This window comes from Hipposideros armiger, unplaced genomic scaffold (assembly GCF_001890085.2).
Source record: "Hipposideros armiger isolate ML-2016 unplaced genomic scaffold, ASM189008v1 scaffold_246, whole genome shotgun sequence".
Lineage (NCBI taxonomy): Eukaryota > Metazoa > Chordata > Mammalia > Chiroptera > Hipposideridae > Hipposideros > Hipposideros armiger.
In genome coordinates this window covers 2421502-2439810 of record NW_017731596.1, presented here as the reverse complement: position 1 = coordinate 2439810, position 18309 = coordinate 2421502, and the positions used below count along the sequence as shown (strand labels likewise).

Genomic DNA, 18309 nt, shown 5'->3' with positions numbered 1-18309 from the left:
TGGAGAAGATGGCGACCTGGGACTCTTACTCTCACCCCCGGCTGTGAGATCCACATGCATGGTAGTTTCTCTACTCAAGCGGCTAGTTTTGAGTCTTGTGGTTACAGAATTATTTACTTTCAAAAGGTGGCCTTCCCCATCAGAGAGCATTTTTCCAGGCAGTTGTTCTGCTTTTAATTCCTCATGTATACTCTTATTTGGACCTCCAACGTAAGTCAGCTGGGATAAGCCTTACCATGGAAACATTTCTTCTTTTTTTGTTTTAAAGATTTTTATTGGGGAATTGGGGGATGGGAACAGCGCTGGGGAATCGGGGGAAGGGGAACAGACAAGTTGCTCTCGTTTTGTTCTTCAGTCTAGTTGTGGAGGACGTTGCTTCACTGGCCCAAGTTGGCACCATCATTGCGATTTTCCCGGGCAAACCAGTTCAGTCGCCTGCTTCTGGACGGCCGCTCATGGCGGCTTCTGGCCGCTCACGCTGGCTGCTGGCTACACACGGTAGCCCATGGCAACCCACTGCAGCAGGGGCTGCAGCCTACGCCGTCGCCGGTGACTCATGGCAGCCCAGCTCCAGGTTGAGCTGTTGTTCAGCATCTTAGCTGTAGAGGGCAGTGTCACTGGCCCTCATACTCGGCCGGCCCAGAAACATTTCTTCTCACAGAACTTCCTTCTTCCTTTTTGAAAATTGGCTGGGCATTATGAAGCATGGGGTCCGTGGACAACTGATGGCTCTACGTGAATAAGATCACATGCACGCTTTTGGCCATGGCTGTCTAGTTCTCCCTTGGTGACAGAAGTCAGGGCAGTTTTGGGGGAATATTGGGCCAGAATTCAGCACAGGGACATGGACTGGGCAGGTCACAGCTTCTCTGTGCTTAGCTGTGAGGTGGCAACAAGAAAATCCCCCACAGGGCCGGCCGAGTGGCGCGTTTGTTAAGAACTGGCTTGGGACACCAGAGGGCCCCGGTTCGGATCCCACATATGAGGGCCAGTGACACTGCCCTCTACAGCTAAGATGCTGAACAACAGCTCGACCTGGAGCTGGGCTGCCGTGAGTCGCAGTCGACGGCATAGGCTGCAGCCCCTGTGGCAGTGGGTTGCCATGGGCTACCGTATGTAGCCAGCAGCCAGCGTGAGCGGCCAGCAGCCGCTGTGAGCGGCTGTCCAGAAGCCGGCGACTGACCTGCCTTGCCTGGGAAGAGCGCAATGATGGTGCCAACTTGGGCCAGTGAAGCAACGTCCTCCACAACTAGACTGAAGAACAAAACGACAGCAACTTGTCTGTTCCCCTTCCCCAATTCCCCAGCGCTGTTCCCATCCCCCAATTCCCCAATTAAGAAAAAAAAATCCCCCTCAGGCGGCTATTGTGAGGTGATTTACTACAGGACAGTCTAGTGCCCTGAAAGGGTCTAGAACATTCCCTGATATTTTCACTCAATGTAAAGGAATTCGGGACTAGATTGTGGTTTTCCTTGGACTTTTGGTTCTTTAATCACCCACCTCCTTCCTAAACTGGATTCAGCTGCACATGATTTCCTTCGTCTCAGGACTTCATCTTTGTTTGATTCAGCCAATCAAAACTGAGGTGATTAGATTATAAACAAAGGTCGCAGAGCCCTTGGCTCCTCTCAACAGCTGTGTGACACAGATGACGTGTGATGGGGAAACAGGCGGAAACAAGCAGAAAAACACTGACAAGGTGACATAAAGCCCAAATGAAGCAAAGTGAGGAAAAAGGGGCTTCGGTGCAGGTGAAACTGGACCATGTTCGCTGCACTGCTCCCCGGGGACGGTGGGAACATGGCCTTGGCCTCAACCACCACCCCCTCATCTGTAAACGGGGATACTGATTCCCTCCTCATAGGGTCACTACCCAGTTAGGTAATACGTACGCAGCACGTGGAGCAGGACCTGACCCAGAGGAACAGCTGATGCTCACGTAGCACTTCGTTTCCTTAGGCCCAAATCCACAGCTGGGATCTCCTTAACACTCGGGCAACTTGAACCCGCCGGAAGAGAGCTCGCCGAGCAGGAGCGGCGTGCGGCCCACCTGAGCACAGGGCCAGCCTCACCTGAGGTAGCGACTCCCAGCTCATTTCAAGGACATTTGGGAGCTGGTACCAGCCAGCAGCACACGACCCCCTCGTGGGCCCACCGCGGCTCTCCTCCCAAAACAGGACGACAGGGATGCAGTACAGCTGTCATCACAGAGTTTATTCTTGGTGTTGACACTTCTTCCTGAGAAAGCCATAACTTAGTCTTTTTAATCGTCTGAATAGTGACAGTGAAAACCAGCCCATTTTCCTTGGCTGCTACAGCCCAGACACCCAGCAATCCGGGGGCTTGCAGGCGAGCCCATTTGCTTCCGTGAGCCACAACTCACGTGGGAGGTGAGACGTTGGGCTCACGCATTTGTCTGGCATGGTCTAGGATGCGGTGCAGGCCTGCTTCTGGTCTGGCCTCCAGTGGCCCACATCCTTGTCACATGACCACACCTAGCTGCAAAGGAGTCCAACAGAAGACCCTAGCCAGGTAGGCATGGGTCCATGACAGTACAGCCATTTCTGAACAAGAAGCAGGTGTGAGAGGGACTGTGGGAGAGCACGGGCGCTCTGCTCCAGCCCCCCTCACAGCTAGCAAGAGGGGGCAAGCTCAGCTTCCAAGTTTTTACAGGGCAAGTCAGACACAGACACCCATGTGGAGGGCAGAAACGACGTCAGCGTTGTACCTCCCCACCAGCTACCAGAGCAGGGACTCCGGACGAATTCAGGCCCGGGACTTTCGCTTCCTTCAACATTTATTTTTTACTTTCCTGCCCACCTTTACTCTGGAATTCACACTGCAGCTGGGAGCTGGAGCCGAGCCCCATTTCTGCCGATGCTGATAGCCAAAGCGTGTTCCTGCCTAAACGGGCGTTTCCAAAACACTGTGTTAGCGTCATGGTTCAGACTCCTTCCTCCACCTCCCCTTCCTCTCCACGTGCTCGAATGGGAGAATCCGACAACGCGAGCCTCCAGCAGTGGACACCCCCAGCTTCCTACAAGTTGTAAAGTTACTGTGCAAATGTTGGGAAAGAACTACAGAACACAGTGGGAAAAACTGCCACACGCTTTGCACTCCTCCTTGGAGGGTGTCTGCAAACGCCACAGCCAAGGAGCACGCCTGTCGCCCACGGTGGTCGCCCGACGGCAGTCGCTCTGTTGGCGGGGGGCCCGGCCACATCCATTAGCCAGGCACGAAGGGTTTCCTTTGTCCCCACGACCTCACTTTCCAGCAAAGCTCAAGCTGCCGTTACAACTGTCCTGTGCCCCGGAAAAGCAGCAGGGAAGCCAGGAGTCATAGGGCATTCTGCTTCCTGGGAAATGAGCTCGCCAGTAGCATGAAGAAATCCCGATGAATTTCAAAGACAACGTCTGACCAGAGGCCCCGCTGGAAGCAAAAGCCTCAAGGAAATGAGGAAGCAGTGACTGTGACCTGCGGTGTCGGAGCCATTCTGCTACAGAGTCATCAAGAAAGCCGCTGTGCTCCTGCAGAGGGGGTCCCGCTGCGTCCCCCTGCCCGCTACATCCTGCACAGCTTCAGCGGGAAGTTCTCCGTGATGAGGTGGTCACCGTGAAGGAGCACGACGACGTTAACCTCAAACTCTGAGAAGAGAGAGGACAGGCCTTATGCTCACCTGCCCTGTGCAGCGGAAAGCCATGCCAACCCCACTGTGGGCCCGGCAAGCTCTGAGCAGTGAAGAGCGCGGGGCCGTGGGGTTTCTGTACTCGTGTGGCACATCTGTCACCCTAAGCTGCCAGGAGAACCGCGAGAGCGGCCACCCTGCCATCTGATGCCTCGGGTGCGCTCGGTTTTGTCTTCTCACCTGGGAGCAGTAAGGCATCAGCTCCCCGACCACACTCTCCTTGTCCTTTGTCTTTACTAGAGAGACTCTTCTAGAATCCTTACAATTGACTTATAATATTTTGCTTTATTTTTACATTTTTTATAGTTCTTAATAGAACAGCAGGCTCCACACGGACCTGCAGCTGTTTGGGGACACGGCTCCCCTCCCTAAGTGAAACACAATGTTCAGAAAAGCTTTCGGTTTAACTGTTGTTCCTTTAGATATTGTTAACTTATCCGAAACACCTGTTCCAACATTCGTCTTTGACCTCTCAGCAAACAGGACTCTCTCTCCACCAGCTTTCTAGCTGCTGCAGGTGAGCCTTGCCGACAGTAGAAGGGGTGCGTGAGGAGGGGGCTCCTTGAGGAAAGACCCCCCTCCCCAGCTCGCATGAAGGGGGAGGTGGGAAGGGCTTGTGTGCGGGCAGAGAAGCAAAGTGGGCTGAGGGGAGACGGCCCAGACCGCCCCACAGAAGCTCAGCTGTGGCAGGGGCTTGGGGGTCTCCGTATCCAGGGCCCCACCGGGGGCTGGAGTCCTGAGGACAGTGTCCCTTGTGTGGCTGTTCACCTTCCCCAAGATTCACACATGACAGGAGTCACACACCAGCAGTGGCATCTCACATCTTCCCTGACTTTGCTCATCGTCACAGCACTAGAGTGGCCCTCTGGGCGTTCCTGTCCCGTCACTCCCACCATTCCTCCAGCCGCCTGCTGTCCTCCCGTGGACGGGCTGTGAGGGCACCTGTGCACGTGCTAGGCCCATGTCAGGGGGCTAGTGCCGGCTCTCCTCGTGGCAGAGAGCACGCGGATGAGCAGCTGCCATCCCGCCCAGGCCTCTAAACTCCAGGTGGGTTCCCGCGGGAGGACGGTCTCGGGCCTGACCATGCACGTGAAGTCACCTGTGGTCAGCACTCACGAAGGGGACGGGGACACACCCACATACGGCTCCAACGTGGGACGTGGGGCTGCCTCCCACCAACCTGGCGAGACCAACCCCTCCCTGAGACTCGGAGCCTAATCTCATCCAGCCCTGTGGACAGCAACCCCAGCCCACCCCCACCCCCACAAGAGGCTGCCGACGCAGGCAGTGCTCGCACGCCCCCTCTCTGTGGGGACTCCCTAACCAACAGCGTCTGTCATTTTGCAAGCCCCAAACCAGACTGAACTCAGCATCAGGCGTGAGGACAAAAGCATTACTGAAATCTTGGCTGGTGGACTCAGGAAATTATTTATATGGAATAATCGGAGGCACTGCATCAAATGTTATATGGACACTTTGTAAACCGGGCAGAAATAACATGCAAAAAATTTGGGTGCTTAATGAACAGCAGAGCGGAAAAAATAATTTTGGGACCTTGTTGAAGTTTATGTAGGAAAACCTCATTGAGATAAGTGCCTCCTTAATGTAGGATCAGAGCATTCTGAGTCAACAAAGCACCTCAGACCGCTGGGGTGCTGGGGACCACGCGCTGCTGGCTGCAGGGGCACCTCCGGCAGGCCCTGGGGGTGGAGGACCCCGCAGCTGAGGGCACCCCCTGTGCACTCCAGGCCCCTGGTGCCTCTGGAGTCTGTACCGCGGGCATATAGTGTCTACCCATAACTATCACTCACGTCCTTTCAGAAAAATTGTGGACCTTGGCTTGGGTCGTGTGACCCGCCGTCACCGTGCAGCAGCACACTCGCTATCCTTTCACGTGCTGGGCAAACATGGGGTCTGCTGGTCTCGGCCACAGCCACTGCCACAGCGTCCTGATCCCCATGCTGTCAGTGTAGTTTCAGCTGGAGCACTCGAGGGCCCCACAGATACCAGGCTGTGCCTCATCCACAGGAGGCGGAGCTTAGGGATCACGCCCACGCGGAGGCCCCAAAGGCCCAAGGAGCTCCCGGGTTCAGTGGCAGATGCGACAACCCTTCCTTTTTAAATAACAGCACATGCTCCACTCTGGTGATGAAACTATACTGACTTAAATTTTAAATTACATTGTTTGGAATTGTTTAAAATAAAACCATGGTCTAATTAAAACAACCAAGATTCTCTCTGGACTAAAAATAACGCACCTTGAAGGAATTAGGGGACTAAGACATTAATAAAATGTATGGGCCTTAGGGATTAAGTTCCCATTTCTCAGTGAAGCAGGCCTAACAGCAGAAGCAGTTACCAAAACTGCCGTCACACCTATTTACCAATGAGCCTCAGGCCTGTCGCTGAAGGTTGTCCCCAAAACACGGGGTTGTCAAATGCCAGCCTATCAGAGGCACTGACCTGGCCTCCCCATGCATAGCGCTGGCTCGTCCCCTGCTGTGTCAGTTGCCTTCACAGAGCTTATCGTTGCCTGCCCTAGGCCACACTGACGTGGTCACTGCCACTTCCCTGGGTGACAATGGAAGTTCCTAAAGAGCTGAGCCTGCGCACTATTTAGCCTCCGCCCCGGTTTCTCATGAGTTTTCCCTGAGTAAAGAAAAAGTGCTCTGAGCTGTACCTGGTCTGACAGACCGTGTGTCTGTCCATTTCTGTGGGCCACGCCTCCCCCAGCAGAACCCCACAGAGCCAGGCGGGCCGGGACCCCACACACGTACCCACTTTGAAGTTGGTGGTCTCCAGCGTAGGGCAGGTGAACAGCCGGGGGAAGACCATGTATATGGGGACCGAGAGGCTCCGACAAACATCCCCATCGGCGATCTGAATATTCTGAATCTCTGTGGCATCGCGGGCGTATCCTTCTGCACACCCTGGAAAAGGGAGAACATCAAGTGGTCATGAAACAGCACATGTCCAAACAAGCTGATCAACAGACGCTTTGTGATATGACCATCAGCATCGATGCACACACCCACTTCTCCCGTCTGCTCTCCAGGATCCTTGAGAGTTCCCTGCCCTCCACTTTTCATTGTCCTCAGGCAAAAGTTTACGGAAACTGGGAGGCTGCTCTTCCGCTGCTCCCACCGCACGTGTTAACCGCCTCCCCAGCCCGCACAGGGCCCCTACCACAGGTCTCCACGCGGACCAGCTGCAGCTCTATGCTTTTGATGGCAGCCTCCGAGCTCTCGACCACCAGCTCTCCTGTTAGTGGCTGTGTGATAACACAATTGGTCGAGTTGAGATGTCCTCTGATGAGAAATTTGGGGAGCAAGGCTCTCTGAAAGAAAACAAAAACAAATACATCAGGACTGGAAGGTGCCAGGGGAATTTGCTTGATAGTCACTTTGGTACAAATAAAAACTGAAAACAAAGCTGGATAATTTTTATAAAATCTCCTGGCACCCTGTTTTACAAAATGGAGGAGAAGATGCAACAGTACTTAGGTCTTCTGTCCACTTAATTAGCAGACTGAAAGTCCAAGCGCTCTCACAGATATACGGTCCCTGCACAGAATGGCGGGATGCCTCAGGATCCTCCTAACTACCCAGATCAGATTGGAAAGCTCTTTCTTACCAAGGAAAGGACATAAACGTGTCGGAGGAAGTATTTAAGGATAACCAGTCACAATAAAAAGGGGATATTTTACAAAGATAACAAAGTTTAAAATGTTCTCAATAATAAAATTTTGGAAAGTCAAGACATTTATTTCAAGGAAAATTAAAGAGAACAGTGTTCTTTAATGCGTGACTATAAGCCTAAGGATCTTTGCATCCTAGTTACTGAAGCTAATCCAGAGTTTAGAACACTGCTGTCCAACAGAGACAACACAAGCCACAAATGTGAACCACGGACGTAATTTACATTGTTCTAGTAGCCACATTTTTAATAGTAAAAGGACACAGGTAAAATTAACCAATATACTCAAAATATTGTCACTTCCATATATAATCAGTATTAAAATGTTTATTTACATTCTCTTTCTCATACTGAGTCTTGAAATCCAACCCTTACACTACAGCTCATCTCAGCTCAGACCAGCCACATCTCATGTATCAGGGGTCACACATGGCTGGTGGCCACCCTAGTGGACAGCACGGGTCTGGCAATGAAGAGTGAGGGGACTCTGTACCCGGTGGCCCCCAGGGCAGAGAGCTCTAAAACAGTCTTGATTCAAGACAGAGTTCTAAAAATCAAAGTAGAAGAAGCTCTTTCTTTAGAAAAATAAGAAGCAGGAGCAGTCTACATGAAAACTCTTTTAAACAACTGAAGAAAAAGAAAAGCTCTCGATGTCCAGCTGAAGATACTTGCTACACATCCCCCTCCCCCCACTGCCATGATGTGAACACACAAATACAAACCACCCTATCCTAGCAGAGCTACACAGAATACCACCCCGAGGCCACTGCAGTGAAGAGTTCTGTGAGATTAAAGCGGAGGGACAGTGATGCTCACAAGGGTTCGGGGGACTGTGTCCTCCAGTTGGCAGGGAGCCCTGGGAGCCAGGGTCCCCAGGAGGCCCTGGGCACAGCACCTATGAGATCAGATGGGGGCCCAGGGAAGGGGCAGTCGGTGGGCACCCTCAAGTGGGTGGTGAAACTGGCCATGTGTGGGCTCTACAGTTAGCACGTGCCTCAGGCTGGCACCGCAGCTTCCCTCAAGGGGGACTTCCCACCACGGAAACTCCCAAAGCAGTCTGGGGCAGGGTAAGTGTCCCATGTCATTTATGGCCCCAGCGCGGAAGTCCCTAGACCCAGGAAACAAGCTGCCTTCACACCCTAAAGAAGAGCCCAGAGGGTCAAAGGTCCCCCTCCGACCATCCCCACCCCCACCCCAAGACAACACTGGAAGCAAAGACCTTCTGGTCAAAGTGTGTGTTTACAATCAGAAGAACAGACTGGCATTTGGGCTAAGGATGGAGAGTCTAGTTAACAAGACCATACATATTAGATCCTCATCTATAAACATAAACTGACAACCAAGAATCAGCAAACATTTGAGAAAAATAAAAGCAAGAACAAGAGGCACACACTCCATAAACCAACCCCCTAAGAAACAGCATCGATACAGGAGATAGCGACGAAGGGCGCTGCAGCTGTAATGGAAGACGGGCTATCTCGAAAAACGAACTGTGCTTAGAAATGAATTCCATTGTTGTTGAGTCAACATTTCGATAGAAGGGTTAAATATGAACTGAAGAGCAAATCAGTGAGCTGGAAGTCTGAGCCAAGGGTTTCTCCTACGATGCAATGTAGGAAACCATAGAGAAGTTCACAAGGCCGGAGGAAGGTTCAGCCTTCAGAATGAAAGGGACCACCCAATGCCAGGCACAGTGACTAACAGGAGGTCCAAACCTGGGCAAGTGCTTTGAAATTTCAGAGCACTAAGGCTGGGGAGATGATGGATGTTTTCAGGGGGAGGAGGGCTAAGAGAGAGGGAGAAGAAACAGATCAGCTCACAGATTTGAGAATCAGACTGTCATCAGTATCACTAGGCACTAGAAAACTAGGGAGCTATTTTTCAAAGTTCTAAGGGCAAATGGCATTAGAGCTAGAATTGTCTACCTAGACTGGGATTCCTGAGGGACAGAAAGTAAGATATTTTTCAGACACATGAGGATTTAAGTTCACTCCTCACCCTTTCTGAAAGAATGGCTCTAGGATGTATTCCAGCTAAACAAAACTTAAACTGAAGAAAGAAGAAAACATAAGTGAGCGGAAGTAATGGTGAGTGACCATGGTGCAACTAAACAGCTAAGGCTAAATAATGTGGCTGTGGCATCTGAGGCAACTATTAAGAAATGGTTTCTAAGGTAATAAAGGCTTAACACTGGGTAAAGTAAAACTGATAACAAGCTGAACTTCAATTTCAGACAATTTCAACAAGTCAGAAATATAAGCTTGTTGTAAAACTTGAGAGAAAGTGGGGCTAACTGGGACACTAGCAGGGAATTCTCTGGCTGAATAATGGAGGCCAGGGGAAGCAGCAGGGCAGGGGGCGTCTCAGCAGGAGGAGTCCATGCCCATCGCTACCCACCTGCTCCCCTACACGATTCCAGTCAAGTCTCAAATCTTACTGGCCCATGGGGGTCCTATGCGCTCCAGAAACTGGAGAAGGCAGAGACGGTAAATGGACTTTCTGAAAGGCTGCCTTCCACACAGCCCTGCCCCAGCTGTGGCTCCCGAGGGATGAGGCAATGTCACTCATGCGCCCCAGTCCCCCCAAACTTGCTTTTAACTGACTCTGATCAATGGGGTCCAGACAGCAGAATGCAGGAGGAGAGCACGGAAGAAAAGCCACGTCCATGGATGACCAGAGACCAGGTGCCCACGCGTAGGCAGTGGCGACTGGGGCTCAGGGAAGAGGGTCTCTGACCACAGTGCAATAAAACTGGGAGAAGATATAAAATCTTCTAAGCAGTGACTGAGTTTAAAAAGAAATCAAAATAGAAAATACAGATTATTTTGGGTACTGGCTATAATGAGAAATTTCCTCTTGATACCCAAATAAAGAACAATCAGGCAACAGTCCGTCAGTGGGATCCAGTTACTAAAAAAATATCCCTGGCATTCGGTGCAGGGAACGTTACCTCTTTGACGTTCTGCAAGGTTTCAGGTGTAATAGTGAAGTCCACGGGACTCGGAGTCAGTTTCCCCTTCTGAGGCTAAAATGGGAGGTAAAACCAAGGTCAGTGGCACGAGGGCTCAGAGGTCAGACCTCTTCCCTTTTTACAGAAACAAAAGCCAGCGTAATGAACCGAAAGGCTGTGGTACTAAGAGGCAGGACATAGATTCTAAACACAGTTCTTCCAGAAAACATTGCTGTGTTCCCCTGTGACTCAGTTTCCTCATTTATAAAATGAGGAGATAGACTTCTTCATCTCTAAGTTCCCTTTCAGGGCCAGAGTTTGAAATTTAGACTTAAGAAACAGGGTAGGATTACTGGGAGATATTTTAAGCTTCTCTCTCAGAATAAGAGCTAACACTGGGGTATCTACAATGTGCAACTCAATAGGCAGGATGACCCCATGGGGTGCTATGACTGTCGCTGGTCCCACTTCACAGATGAGGACAGCGAGGCACGGAGAGCGTCAATGACTTGCTCAATGACTTGGCAGAGCCGAGATGCAAGCCCAGGAGTCTGGCTCCAGCGCCTGTGCTGTCACCCACCCAGCCGTACGCCTGTCTGCCTGGAAGAATCGCTCCTGGAAAATAACTGTAAATGTTACCGTGATTATTAAATAACGATCGTCTCCATCTTACAGAGCTGCAGGACCCACCAATGTAGCCACGCTTTGTTAGGGCCTGTCTGGCGACCTCTACTCAGGGGCCAGGATCCCAACGCCAGTGACGCCCCGAGGGGCTGGGGTGCATGGAGAGGAAGGCCCTGACCAATTCGCCTCATCTACTCATTTACCAAAAGCTTATTCAAGCTTATTCTAGGGAATATTCTTCTTTTTATTAATAGGTTCATGAACATATCCTTTAGCGAATATATTCTTCCTCACAGGACATAAAGGAACATTTAACTTGTCAACATAGCATGGGTTGGCCTCCTCATGAAACAGCCACAGAGAACACACTTCTCGAAGGCTGCCTGTTGATGCACGGCTGGGGGCAGGGGGGAGGCCTGGCTTCTGTGCCAGGGCCGCCCGCCCTCAGAAGACCCAGGAGAGGGCTCTGTGGTCATGAGCGGACTTAGCTCTGGGCCCCTTCTTCCCAAGTTGGAGGCTCTTTTTATTAAGGACATAAAAAGGTATGTCTTTTTTAGGAAATAATCTACATTTGAAAAAATTTGTTTTGCTTCAATTTGAAGACACTCAATGAAATAAAGGAAACTATCCATCTAAATAACGTCATTTCCATCAAGAAAAATTTTAATATTTTATACAAATTTATACATGTTTTATCACTAAAAAGGGCACTTAAACACTGTGATTATTTAAAATATATAAAGAGGGAAAGGAAACTACAAATGTTGGAAGTCCTAAGAAGTCATAAAAACGATACCAATAAAAGACAGCAGTGATTTTGCCAATCTTACGCACGGGAGATTGAAGACTTACGTTTTTACTTAATCACCACTAAGGTCCCCGTGGACATTTCACAATAGTGTAAAAGAAATGCAATGACAAATTTTCCACAAAAATTAACCTGCACCACAGGGCAACTCTGGAAAAGCCCCGTTTATTAAGGCCAGTGGCGAAGACTTCCAGGAGGCCCTCAGGACTGCAGGTCGGCCCAGGTGGGAGCCTGGCTGCAGCCCGGGACCCTGCTGTGTGCCCTGGCACTGCTCCCAGTCACCACGTCCGGGCGCCACTGCCTGTGTGCCTCCAGGAGCCCCACTTGGCTAACTCCTGTCCCTGAGCTGCTGAGAATCACAGTGAAGCCGGATGTGTCCCAGGCTGAGCGTAGGACGTGGCTCAAGGAAGGAACCAGACAATACAGACCCAGGAAAGTGGGGGCCAGACCAGCCCGGAACCGGCGTGTGAGCACAGGGCAGGGAAGGCCGCAGCATGGCAGCCACTGGGAAACAGGACCTGGCAAGGCCCAAGACACACAGGGCAACCCAGGGCTGTGGACAGGAGTATCTGTCACCATGTGTCACACTGAGGGCAGGCTGCCAGTCACTGCTAGGTTCTGCATGATGACCAAGGAATAGCACCAGTTGGGCTGCAGAGAACCCCCACCATCCGCCCACCCGCCAAAAATTCACTGAGTTGCCTGGTTGGGGGGAATCCAATTCCCTAAGTTGACATGTGAAAGGAATTTTTGAAGGACACTGTGTCACTGCAAAATATCAGCAGTGGGTGTTGAGAGGTAGCCCAGCCTGGCCCTGAGTGTCCGTGCCGTATGCCTAGAATGTAAGGCCCTGACCGTTTCTTACCCAGGTGGCCATCTCTGAGCTGCTTGCCCTGGCAACTCTGAGGGGTGAGGGGCGTCCCCTACTAGGATGAAGGGCAGGCTTGCTCACTGCTGCTAACAGAGGTGGGTCCCAGCTGAGGCACAAGCCACCTCAGGTTCAGTGTCATTTGGGTCCATGGCATCACCCTGTGGGAGCCTGGGCCCGGGGGAATGACGCCCATGCTGATGATCAAAGTGCTGGCTGTACCAGAACCAGGTTCCGTGTCTGTGACCCTGGAGTCTCGCATCCTTCAGCGTCATGGAAGAGTAACAGGCTAACTTACTATAGCTGGGGAGCGGGTAAGATCCCACAGAGGGGCCCTACTGTTTAGCACCAGGGCCCCCAAGGGCAGCTTACGGCAGAGTGGACGATGAACTCGCAGGTCTTCGTTACGTCCTTGGCCAACAGGGACCGTTTCATGTCACAGCGCAGGGTGTACTGGACAGAGAGATTGGAGAAGGAAACGTCGTTTTAGTGTGATTCGCTTTCATCTTGGAATTATATTCAGAGAGACAAATAAGTCAATATTTTAGGGAAGCTTTGTTCAATTAATATGTTAAATGAAATTAATATACATAACATCGGGAGTTAATGCTCAAAATAAAGGCGCTTCTATTAAAAAAACAAAAGCACACTCTAAAGTTATTCCTCAGCCTGTTCTCACGGCCATCCTGTAGCGGGACCCATGGAACATGGGTGCAGAGTCTTACCTGTAAGTCAGAGAACGGCCAGAGCTCTAGAGCACAAGGTGTGTGCACTGAGAAGCAGGAGTTCACATCCACCTCCTTATCCATCTTACTGTGTGAGCCCAGACAAACGACACAACTTCTCTGAGCTTCAGCTTCCTGTGTAATGGGGACATTCCTACCCGCCTTCAGTGAGGATAAAATGAGGTCACGTGTGACCAGCACTCAGTTCCGGGCCTGGCACACAGTAGCTCTTGGTAAATGGCAGCTGTTTTGTAGTACAGGTTGGAAAACATGCAGCGGGGACTAGAAAGCCCCAGAACAGCGTCTAGAACATCACAGGCCAACCTGGGAGAAGCGGCTGGCTCTCTGCTCGCCCTCCCTCACTTGCTGAATGCTCTGGAGGCGCCAGAGCACTGCGGACATCTGGTTTGCTGGAAAGTAACGTGGGAACAACGGTCAAAGCCGCAGGACTCTGGGGCACCTTAAAACTAGCGCTTTAGGGCCAGCCAAGTGGCGTGTTGGTTAAGAACTGGCTTGGGATGCCAGAGGGCCCCGGTTCACATCCCACATATGAGGGCCAGTGAACACTGCCCTCTACAGCTAAGATGCTGAACAACAGCTCAACCTGGAGCTGGGCTGCCGTGAATCGCCGGCAACGGCGTAGGCTGCAGCCCCTGTGGCAGTGGGTTGCCATGGGCTACCATGTGTAGCCAGCAGCCAGCGTGAGCGGCCAGCAGCTGCAGTGAGCGGCCGTCCAGAAGCCAGCGACTGATCTGCCTCGCCCGGGAAGAGCGCAATGATGGTGCCAACTTGGGCCAGTGAAGCAATGTCCTCCACAACTAGACTGAAGAACAAAAGGACAGCCACTTGTCTGTTCCCCTTCCCCCGATTCCCCAATAAAATCTTTTAAAAAACCCAAAAAAACTAGCGCTTTACATTTTAACCTTAAGGAGGAATAAAAAAGGGAACGTCTTTTTCAATTTTTTATTTTGGAAAATGCAAACTATACAACAGTAAAGAGAAGAGTATAGCCAAACCCCACATATCCATCAGCTTCCTGAGTGGTCAGCTCCTGGATAATCTTACTTCACTCTTCTTCTCAGCCCTCCTCGGGCTGTCAACACACAGGTGTATCCTGCGTGCAAACGAAAGCGGACAGAAAAGGAGTGGAGCATTGCGCTTGCTCTTAACGGAGCCATATCCAATTTCTCTGCTGTCCTGTGCTGTTTCTCTGGACTAGCCACTGCTGGTGTGCCTGCTGCAAGAGGCGCCCTGTTCTCTGGAGGGACAGCCCCACCGTGAAGGCCACTGAGCTGAAGGCACGGCTGGGACCTGGGGCTGCTGCTTCACGACCCTGTCCGTGGGCTGGGACTAGGGACAAACAGCTACAGTGTGGTCATTGTATTAATTAGCTTTAACAAAAAATCACATACACTATGTTTAATAAAGTTAGCTGTTGTTTTAATCATCCAGGAAAAACTTTAGAATTACATTAAAAATGATTTGTAGAATTGGGACTGTGTGCAGAACTGACTCAAGAAGTTTCTAAAGGATTGGGAACGGCCTATCCATGTTAAACGAGAAGTTACTAGTTTAAGGTCCTACTGGGAGATTAAAACATTTTTCAGAAAAGAATCATCCCTTGTCTGCAAGGATCTTTTTTTTTAAATTTTATGTTTTTAGTTTTATAATAGTTTATATAGATAATAAATAGAATCTCCTATTTAGACGAGATCATTCAGCAATACACCATCTTACAGATTTCTTAATGTGATTGAACAACTATTCTTTTTTTTTTAAAGATTTTTTTAATTGGGGAATTGGGGGAGGGGAACAGCATTGGGGACTCAGGGAATGGGAACAGACAAGTTGCTGTCCTTTTTGTTCTTCAGTCTAGTTGTGGAGGACGTTGCTTCACTGGCCCATGTTGGTATTATCATTGAGCTCTTCCTGGGTGAGGCAGTCACTCGCAGGCCATTGGACAACTACTCACTGCGGTTCACGGCAGATCACGAAAGTGCACACCAGCTGCCGGCCAGCCCCACTGCAGCCTACGCCTTCGCCGGTGACTCACAGCAGCCCAGCTCCAGGTTGAGCTGTTGTTCACCATCTTAGCTGTAGAGGGCACAGCGTCACTGGGCCTCATGTGGGATCCGAACCAGGGCCCTGCTGCTCAGAGCTGGCGTCCCAAGCCAACTCCTAACCAATGTGCCCCTCAGCAGGCCGGAACAACTGTTCTTGATTATCTCCTAAATGCCAGGCGCTGTGCTAAGTGCTAGGGATACAAAGAGAAAAGGGATCTGTTTTATGTATATATTTTGTATCGAGATTTCAATCTGGTCTCCCAACCAGACAAACTCAGTGAGGGCTGGTACTCTGTATGTACATGTGTGTATATTTGTATATAAACATATATGTGTGTATGCCTGTCTGTATAATATATATGTGTGTGCATGCCTGTAGGTAGGTATATATGCATGTATAACATGTGTGCACGCATGTCTGCATACATGTGCATCATTTCCTCCTGTATATCCCACATGTTGTCTAAAATGGACAGTATGTATGTTGATGTGGCTTTCCTAGTCTCTCTGATTTTTGTCCCAGCTGGAACTTTCTCTTCCTCATTTTCAGGCCCAGGGGTTTGGTGGGGGCTGACCTCTCATGACCCCATCCGGGTGCAGAAGTGACTGGTAAGGCAGGACTGCTGCTGGGATTATGGGAAAGAATTCTTTCTGCCAGCGTTGCCAACCCAGCAGACTGGGCCTGCAGCCGCTCGCTGGCAGCCAGCTCCGCCATGGCAAGGCGAGCGCCTGCCTGGGAATGAGGCCTGCACAGAGGAGAGCCGAGCTGGAGGCGGGCTGGCACCCAGCCTGGCCTACACATAGCCTGGAAATGCTAGTTCTGTGAGCTAATATCCCTGTTTTTGCTCAGTCAGTTTGAGTTGGAGTTCTATAATTTGCAAATGAAAGGGTACGAATAACAGGCATCAACTTTTAGTCACTAAATGTTTTTTAAGTGTGAAAGCAATAATTAATATAAGTGGTGATAAGTGGGGAAAAAGAGAAAACACTGATGTTATAGTCTAGGAATTGTGTTAAGTTCTTTTAGATGTACTATCTCAATTCTAACAATCCAAATATAAGAACTGTTAGGGTAATATAAGGATAGTCACCATTAACTCACTTATTTAGTCGTGCAGCAAATACATACTTGGCACGTTCTTGTCACAGGCATCGTGCTAACCGAGCACTTCGTGCCAAGACCTCATTCATCCCCCAGGAGGAGCAGTCACAGGAGGCTGCTGGGGTCACCGCGGTGGGATCTGCATTTACACCTGCCTGTTGCCAAAGCCCACACTCTGCGTCCTTATGCAGGACTGTAATTCAAGCTCAGGTTTGTCTGCTGCAAAGCCCCGGATCTTTTCACTTTATCGTGAGCTCTCCCAGTCACTAAGGAGTGATCCGGGCGGTATGCGCTCCAGGGGGTCAGAGGGCGGCACGGTGATCAGACGTGCGCAGGGCTGCCACAAGGAGGTGCAAGATTGGATCTTTTTCGACTGTCAGTAAATACGTCAATAAGAATGAAGAAAGAAGACACTTGTCCATAGATTTAAACCAGACTCCTAGAAAGGGTATTTTTCACTGTGAAAAAGGATGACTAGCATCCCTATAAAGTAATTCTGAATACAGCTTCAGCAGACATGTTGGTACTGCTGTATTTTGTGATACGGTATAAAATCTTGCTGGTATGGCCACAAAAGATTCTTGTATGACTACCTAATGATAAAGACGAGAAAGGAACGCAACATGATTCAGAAGAATGAGAGCAAATACCATCAAGCCCCCACTACCATCACCACCAGCCAAGAAGTGACAAGTAACCCAGCCCTGCAAGCTGGGCATTCGATACTGGCTACTTTTTAAATCCTTTATTCTGTCTTATGAGTTTTACTCTTTTTACACTATGTTACTATAACACAATTTATAAGTATAAAATTTCGTTGCACCTGTATCATTTGAGAAAGATATTAGGGTGGAAGAACACTGTCTATCAAAAGTGATGCACTCGTGACTCTTCAGAGTTAGTCAGTGAGCAACGGGCACGAAGAATGCCGACGCCCCGCCGAGGCCAGCCTGTGTGGCCACAGCGGTCACTGTCCTTGCTGGGTGGCACAGGCTCTCCTATAAAACAAGGAGGCTGGAAAAAGACCTGTCTAGAAATTGAACGAATGAATGAATGAATGAATCGATGCATGAAAAAGATTCAAAAAACCTTAATTCTATTAGGTTGTCGGAAAAGTCATGACACATTTTTGCAACAAAAAACACAAAAAATACGTCATGACTTTTCTGACAACCCAATGGCTTCTCTCAAGTATATTTCCCAAAAAAAAAAACAATGAAAAATTTGAATATGACTTGGTAATTAGATGATATTTGAGACTTTTTGTTTACTCTGATAGGTGTGCAAATGTTAACTGGTTATATAGGAAGGAGAATATCCCTATTTTTTGGAGATGGATATAATGAAGTATTTTGAGATGAAGTGTCAACTGACTTTGAAATGACTCAGAAAAAATAAATACAGATGAAAAATAGATGGAAAAATTCTAATAAATGTTGATTCTAGGTGATAAGTATAAGGGTAATAAGCTCTTATAAACTCTGAGGTTAAATAAGACGAAATCTTTTCATTTTTAACAATTTGTGAGGTATTTGGGAAGGTTACAACAGAATTCTAAGTTGTAAGAGGTTAACCCTCAGTGGTAAGGGCTACTGAGCAAAATAAAGGGGGGCAGGGTGACAACTTGCCTTTTTAAAGAATTTACCACGGGCTGGCCGAGTGGCGCGATGGTTAAGAACTGGCTTGGGACGCCAGAGGCCCCGGTTCGGATCCCACATATGAGGGCCAGTGACACTGCCCTCTACAGCTAAGATACTGAACAACAGCTCGACCTGGAGCTGGGCTGCT

The 18309-nt window shown here is 49.8% G+C and overlaps 1 protein-coding gene across 1 annotated transcript in view; it reads right to left on the bottom strand.

Moving 5' to 3' along the window:
- Window positions 1–2193: 2193 nt before the first annotated feature.
- The window catches only part of VPS26C (VPS26 endosomal protein sorting factor C), a 25922-nt gene continuing 9806 nt past the window's right edge, over window positions 2194–18309 (bottom strand). Inside the window, exons 3-7 of the mRNA XM_019655791.1 lie at window positions 13004–13084; window positions 10332–10406; window positions 6872–7022; window positions 6463–6615; window positions 2194–3644 (exon numbers count right to left, since the gene is read on the bottom strand). Of these exons, the coding sequence (XP_019511336.1) occupies window positions 3562–3644; window positions 6463–6615; window positions 6872–7022; window positions 10332–10406; window positions 13004–13084 (543 nt within the window). The 3' untranslated portion in view covers window positions 2194–3561. The remainder of the gene's footprint in view (window positions 3645–6462; window positions 6616–6871; window positions 7023–10331; window positions 10407–13003; window positions 13085–18309) is intronic.